At 39.7% G+C, this 6,857-nt stretch overlaps 2 protein-coding genes across 10 annotated transcripts in view; one reads left to right on the top strand and one right to left on the bottom strand.

Moving 5' to 3' along the window:
- Positions 1-140: 140 nt before the first annotated feature.
- On the top strand, positions 141-2,842 carry si:dkey-52l18.4 (uncharacterized protein LOC560708 homolog). The gene is made up of 5 exons (XM_044353702.1): positions 141-824; positions 1,313-1,654; positions 2,266-2,493; positions 2,573-2,601; positions 2,719-2,842. Exons 1-5 carry the CDS (start codon positions 773-775, stop codon positions 2,818-2,820), a joined length of 753 nt encoding a protein of 250 aa, XP_044209637.1. The 5' UTR covers positions 141-772; the 3' UTR covers positions 2,821-2,842.
- Positions 2,843-5,568: 2,726 nt separating this feature from the next.
- LOC122983699 (rap1 GTPase-activating protein 2-like) overlaps positions 5,569-6,857 on the bottom strand; it is an 81,132-nt gene continuing 79,843 nt past the window's right edge. For all 9 annotated transcript variants that reach the window (XM_044353696.1, XM_044353701.1, XM_044353695.1 and 6 more), the window contains 3 exons: positions 6,101-6,203; positions 5,916-5,989; positions 5,569-5,668 (listed from right to left, as the gene is read on the bottom strand). In XM_044353696.1, the coding sequence (XP_044209631.1) occupies positions 5,660-5,668; positions 5,916-5,989; positions 6,101-6,203 (186 nt within the window). In that variant the 3' untranslated portion in view covers positions 5,569-5,659. The remainder of the gene's footprint in view (positions 5,669-5,915; positions 5,990-6,100; positions 6,204-6,857) is intronic.

Below are 6,857 nucleotides of genomic sequence, written 5' to 3'. Positions count from 1 at the left end.
ATAAACTGAAATGTTTCACTGAAACATAACTGCTCATCACCTAATATGTTTTTTTCTCTTCAAAGTGACAAGCAGCTTTTATTATGAAGGTGAACTTCCTCAAGAAAATCAGCTTGCTTGTCTATGGCTGGGAAAGTACAGAGTGTGGAAAGTCGGGAAAACATCTGCCAGTGTTGCAACAACAATATGTTTAATCCTTAATGCAAAGGCTCATACAAGATAAGATGCGGTAAAAATATCAATACATTACAAACTGTATGTACAAAACAGGGGGATCACGCAAGTAACTGAACACTCCTATCACTCAGTCTGACTCTGTATTGCTTTTCCTTGAAATTGGCCCCTTTCCTGTAAGAAATATTCCCATTTATGAAGTCATTGCTTTCCTGTAATTTGCTACATGAGCCCTGTGTGTCTGTGTGTGTATGTGTGTATGTGTGTGTGTGTGTGTGTGTGTGTGTGTGTGTGTGTGTGTGTGAAGGGGGGAGGGATGAATGGCTCACTTCCTTCCTTACCTCCATCTGGATACAAGCAGCAGCAGGATAAAGGAAAGCATGTTAATTTAATAGAAAAAGGAAAAGAAAGTGAGAGAAAGTCGAGTGCTGCTGGACTCTCAACGACTGACAGCAATTCTTCTAAGGAGCCGAGTTTTTTTTTTACGGGAAATCATGCATGTCTTAGAACTTTCCAGACAAGTCATGACTTGTAGACTGAATCTGTACAAATAAAGTGAACCTGTCATGAAACTCAGCCACAACTGTCACAGTCAGACATGTACGACTATTTCCTGGTTGCCATCAGCTGTCTCTGCTTTCTTCCTTCTGGTAAGTAATCTCACGCATAAAACACAGTTTATGTTGCCTCCAACTAAATTAAGATTGTACTGTTGTTGTTTATGCTTTTGAATCCACCTTTGTTGACGTACAGCAGCTGTAGTGAAGGTGTTGTCTTCAAGATCTTCAAAAAATGTAATTTCTTGATGATATTTGATTGCAGTCATGTTTGTGTGTTGTACTTATTTTGTATTTTTTTGTATTTTTTTAAAATTTTTTTTATTTTTGTATTTTTGCGCTCACAAGAGTCTGATTCTGAAGTCAGAAAATGACCCAAAATAATGAGGAGCATTCGTATAAAGAAAACTGTCAGATGTTTCAAATGATCCAATCTGGTAATTTGAAGAGGAAATGAAATGGTATCATCAAAACACTTTACATTAAAAGAAAAATACCATTGTACAAAATGACAACATACAGTGTTTCTACCCGTGCAGTTTCGTTGCACTATATGGAGCTAAATGAAACGTGTTTTTTAGGTTTCCATGCTGAAAACTGCAGTGAGACTGTTCTGGCAAGACGTGAGACATTTCATGCACCAGTAGGGGACAGTCTGTCCCTGTCCTGTGTGGTCCAGCACTGTGGAGACGCCTGGACAGGGGAGTGGATGTGGAGAAATTCAACAGATAATGAGTTAAGAGCCATCATGGAGGGTGCCAGGCACCAGATTACCAATGTGACTCTCTCAGGCAATCAGACCCAAATGCGTCTAAAGTTCCTGAGCGTCAATGAGTTAGATGAAGGTTCCTATGCGTGCAAGGTTACATGGGATCGAGGGGGAAGTGCTCAGGGGCATTGGACGTACCTGAACATCACTGCAGGTATGTGGAAGCATTTACACAAGTGTGTCAGTGTGAGTTGGCTGTGAGTGCAAGCATGTAGAGCTGCAAGTTGATTAATCGATTAGTCCAAACTTAATCGGCAACTATTTTGTTAAACGAATGATCATTTTAGTAAGTTTTTAAGCAAAAACGCCAAAAATTAGCTGTTTTCAACTCCTCAAATGTGATGATTTCATCCTTTTACTTTGTCATATGTGGGAGTAAACTGAATATTTTTAGGTTTTGGATTGTTGATCGGGACAAGATGAGACATCTGAAAATGTCATCTTTGACTCTAAGAAATTGTACTGTAATTTTCCACTATTTTCTGACATTTTATAGACCAAGCGATTAACCAATTAATCGAGAAAATAATCAGCAGATTAATAGATAAAGAAAATAATTGTTTATTTGCAGCCCCACAAGAATGTATGTGTTTATATTTGTGATGCAAAGGCAACAGTTCTGGAAAATTTTGTTGAAAAATAATAAAAAAAGAATAAATCAAAATTCTGAACAATAAAGAACAAAAGCATACGCTGATTTTCTAATGAAAGTCTCTAATTGTACTGTATTTGTGCACATCACTCTACTTCTGTGTCCCCCACCAGCTGACCCGTTTCAAAGGAATGTGTATCACAGGATTTTTATCTGTGCCGGAGCTTTTATCTGTCTCCCCATCATTCTGGTATTGGCTCGTTGTCTGAGTTCAGAGCGTAAGCCTCAGCCACTTCCCAGGACGCGTTTCACAGCTAGATACAGAGCACAATCACACCTTGCTCCGCAGCCCCCACCTCGATGCCCGGTACCACAGAAACGTAGCACTTCCTCCCACAAAGGTAGTGTCACTTTCTAGCAACACTGTTGAATAACGGCATTGTCAGAACTTTTTTTATTCACTGTATGTCTATTTCACAGCTCCTCCCAAGTCCCAGCAGAAGACTGAGGTGGGTGAATGTCCTGTTTCTACACAGGATGCCCTGAACATTATGCATTTGCCCTGGTTAGCCTTACATGTCTTTCACTTGGTGCATATGACTCTCTTATTTTCATTCATGGTACAGGTGGTGTATGCAGACATTTCCAAGGCTGCACTGGACCAACAGCAAGCCATCAGAGAGCCTGCCCAGTCCACTGTCTACTCATCGCTCAGGTTTTCTCAATAAAGCAAAGTGGAGGAGAAAAGAAGTCTGTTGAGGATCGTGTGATGGTTATTTAAGTAGTCTTTACTTTTTAGGGATACTGTTTGATCTTTGAGACATATGGCGTGGATTCGTGGAGCCTGGGGACTTCTCTTTTGTTCAGGGTTGCATCTTTGACTATAATTTCATTTACCAATGAATTCTGAAAGTGACCAATATGTCATTTTCATATCCTTTTTGAGCCAAACGCAAGACTTCCCCTGCGTATTGTGAAAAGTCATTGAGACCAAGTTCTGCATCATAGAAATGTTTGTCTTTGAACTCTCTTGACACTATGACATGGTAACAGTGAGTGTAACTATAAAGAGGGAACAAGTATGTATATAGCAGAACAGACCCCAAGTAGAGCAGATAATGAGGAAATGTTGCAGCACTAGTCTACCGGCTGAATCATCCTGAGGTGGCGTAGAGAAAAAACAGACTTTATTTTGAGCTATGACTTCACTGATGTTCAGTTTTATTGTTTGTACATTGACAGGAAATGTACTGCACTTGAAACAAACTATCTATAATGTTTTTAAAAAAAATCTTCTAATGTGATGTGTTTATATACAAAAAATATTAAAATACCCCTGTGCTGAGCTGTAAGTGTTGTATGAAATTGCAAAAATGAGAAAACACATAAATGACACAAAATACAACATTTTATTTTAGAATAAATTCTCAATGGCACATGACATAACGAAATATACATATACATATTTAGACATCTTTTAAATTAATATATTTCCTTTAATCATGTTACCTTATTAATTAGCGTACTCTGCAGTTACATTTTTACATGACATCAATGCAAAAGAAGTTATCATTTAATAAATTAAGCATATTAACAGAAAGAAGGCTGCAGGGTGTTTAGGCCATACCTGCTACAAACTAAATGACATCTGAACTTCCTGTTTCTGTCCGGATGATTTCTGTCCCTGCTTCCCTCGCTCGAGGTAATCACTGGTCTGCGTGTGTTACTCAACACATTTGCTTCTATCAGAAAGTCGTGGAGAGAAACTTAACAGCTTTCTGGAGACTTAAAAGGTCACCTAAATTACAAAGTGGGTTTTTGTAATTTGGGTGAACTAAGCCTTTAAACCCTCTGGGTTTCGAACTTCATGTGTTTGAGTTTCACACACTGTTAAGCCATCCTCTCAGTAACAGTTAAGAGTAGATAGACTTTCTTCCAAAGACTAGTTTGGTTGTTTGGTCACATAGGAAACACATCTGTGTGTCTTTAAGCTATTTAGATTTGCTCCCTCACACTTTGCCCTACCACCTCTAGTTTGTGCAGCTCGAGGCTAATGTTATAGTACAGTTGATGACTAGAGTAGGCCTATTGTCCTGTTGTGCTTGTAAGCGACTGGCTTTGCAACTTACTTCTAAGAGACTGTGTAATAACAACCAACAAAGCATACAATTTAAATTACAAAAAGGAAAGCTCCAAGTTCACATTCAAAGTGTTTTTTTTGCCAAAGTTGGTTTCGTAGGTTTGTTTAAACCTGAAGCGTCTTTTTCAAGTCATCGTCATCAGCTCCGATGCTGGGAAACTTTAAACCCCGAAGACTTCCCGTTCAAAAGTTCCACCCAATATAAACGCAGGTACACCGAGCTAGCAAGCTTCAATGGGAGGTATCAGAGGGTGAAATGTTGTCAGTAAGTGCAACGTCTATTTTCAGCAAATGTGGGTGTTGATCGGCTACCCACAACTGTGCTGTAACCAGATCCAGAAGAGTCTCGTCCTCTCACATAGTGAGAGAGAGAGAGAGGGGGAGAGAAAGGGGCTTTTGATAGATTGTAAGGCGCAGCTTTGGCTAAAATAAGCTTATGGCAAAATGTGTCGGCAGTGTCTCCTACTCTGCCCCATGTGCGCTATTTTCCATTAACCAAGCACTTGAGTTCAGGGATTTGAAGTTACCCTTAAAGATAGAGAAATGCTATCATATATATCGACTGATCCTCAACAATGTTGTGTTTATAGTGCAGCGGACACAATGCAGCAGCCAGCAAGGTTACAAAAAACAGTCCGAAAATCAAAGATGTTCCCTAAAAAAAACAAATTCATATGCAAAAGACAAGTTCAGATCCTACAGTGGAGAGTTGAAACTCCCACCGTTCGTCACCTCTGAGGCTTTGCTACTACATTATGTTTCTGTGCGTGGGTGTGTGTGTGTGTGTGTGTGTCTGCGTACTGTTTTAGGCAAAAGAGGAACTGTTGCCAGACGTACCATTCGAGGGCAAAGGCAAAGGAGAACATCCAGCTGTCTGACAATTGATTTTCCTCTCTGCTGAGCGCTCAACAGTCGACTAGATAAAGAGTAACAGTTCGGCCATATGGTCTCATGTTACCATTCTTCTAGGTTACCATATCTCTCTATTAAACAAGATGCTTGAGAAAAAGCTTAGGCAGAGTAGAGCTCGGCCTAACACTCACAGTACTACAGCCATGCCAGGACTTTTCATGTGATGTGAACGATTAACAACTGATATGCAGCAACTTGTAATATCGGCAAAGTATTGACTAATTTCTGTAGCTAAAGGCTGGTTAAAAAGAAGCTCAAGCCAACATCTCAGCTGCTTCTCCTCACTATACGCTCACAGTATTGTCAGTTAGTTTATAGTGTGTGGTGACTCAGGTGCAGTTGGGAATCTTGTCAGATTATCCTTGGCTTTAGGAAAGTGGTTCTACAGTGATTTTGTCTTGATGTTGTGGCTGTTTTTTGTGGGTTTTTGTTGTTGTTGTTGTTGTTTTCAGGTCCATCAGCCTGTGCAGTCCCTTTGTTGTGCAAGTCTGTTTTTTTTTTTCCGTTCCACAAAGCTACTCAGACTGAAAAAGAGAAGAACGAAAAGGGAGGCCAGTTAGAGGAAAGTGTTTACCCAACACCGGCTTAACTGTTACAATAACATTACAGTGATCACGAGATGATGAGCAATAAAATGAACAGTGTATCAGACAGCTGTAACAAACTTTTTCTTATTGCTCCCAGCATGCTGATTTAATTCTGTTGATTCAAGTGGTTTCTATTTTAAAAAGTAGTAAAATAGGCTGACTGGTCAGGCCTTACAAGACTTACAGCTGTGGATGAGTGGCTCATTTTATCAAATCGGAACTTCAAGTTTGACCTCGGTGACGTCTTATTTTTACCCTCTGCAGAATATAGAAGAAGAAATAGAAAGGAAGGTAATGCTCATTAGAGGACAAAAACCCTAAAATCATCTCTGGCAGCTGTGAGATTCTGTGTAATTCTGCGTGGTTTACCTGTGGGACTGCGGCACATGATGACGGGCGTACCTGATCCCTGGGTGTCGACGCTGAGGGAAGGACTAAAGGCAGAGGAGGACGCTATGGAGGGGTGGCTGGCCTGGGGTAAGGAGAGAGATACAGAAAGTTAATACAGAGGAAGAGGCGGAGGAGGAAGAGAACTGAAAAAGGTCAGTGGAGGAAATTGTATTCTGCTGAAGTTGACTTCCTGTTAGAGGCACTCACTATCCAGCAGGAAGTTGAGTAGAAAGATAGGGTTAAGACATCATAACTCTGTTTACTCTTCTTTAATTATTTGTATAACAGATTTTTAGGCTTGCATATATCTTCATGGTGTAAATTCACTGTAAATACTAAAAAAAAAAATCCCAAATTGAATGAGGCTTTAAAGGAGAAAAGCATAAACTGAGGCTTTTCCTAGAATATCAAAGATTTTATTTTTTATCTATGTTTTATCTATTTATCTATTTTTTCCATGCAGTGATCACTGACCTTCCATCTTTGCAGTCCAATCCAAAGTAAAATGCTGATTGTAGGAACAATTCGACACATTTCCATTTAATTTCCATTAGATAAAACAAGACTGACAAGCAGTGTCATCTGATACACATCGAGATGAGATGAGCTGTAATCATTATAATCATTCTGCTGACATTCAGCACTCTCTATTAGACAGCTCTTGGTAATTACACACTATTCCCACCGTGATAGCTTTGACACTCTGGTCTAACAACTTCCTCACAGTCCTTGAAGA

The sequence above is a fragment of the Thunnus albacares genome, chromosome 6 (assembly GCF_914725855.1).
Source record: "Thunnus albacares chromosome 6, fThuAlb1.1, whole genome shotgun sequence".
NCBI classification, from domain to species: domain Eukaryota; kingdom Metazoa; phylum Chordata; class Actinopteri; order Scombriformes; family Scombridae; genus Thunnus; species Thunnus albacares.
Note: the sequence above shows the minus strand (reverse complement) of the source record. Positions and strands in the feature narration are given on the sequence as shown.

Excerpts from the sequence above, each read along its gene's own strand:
- si:dkey-52l18.4 (XM_044353702.1), top strand. The coding sequence starts at position 773 with ATGTACGACTATTTCCTGGTTGCCATCAGCTGTCTCTGCTTTCTTCCT. Across the intron at positions 825-1,312 it reads TCTCTGCTTTCTTCCTTCTG|GTTTCCATGCTGAAAACTGC; the intron begins GTAAGTAATCTC and ends CGTGTTTTTTAG. Across the intron at positions 1,655-2,265 it reads GTACCTGAACATCACTGCAG|CTGACCCGTTTCAAAGGAAT; the intron begins GTATGTGGAAGC and ends GTCCCCCACCAG.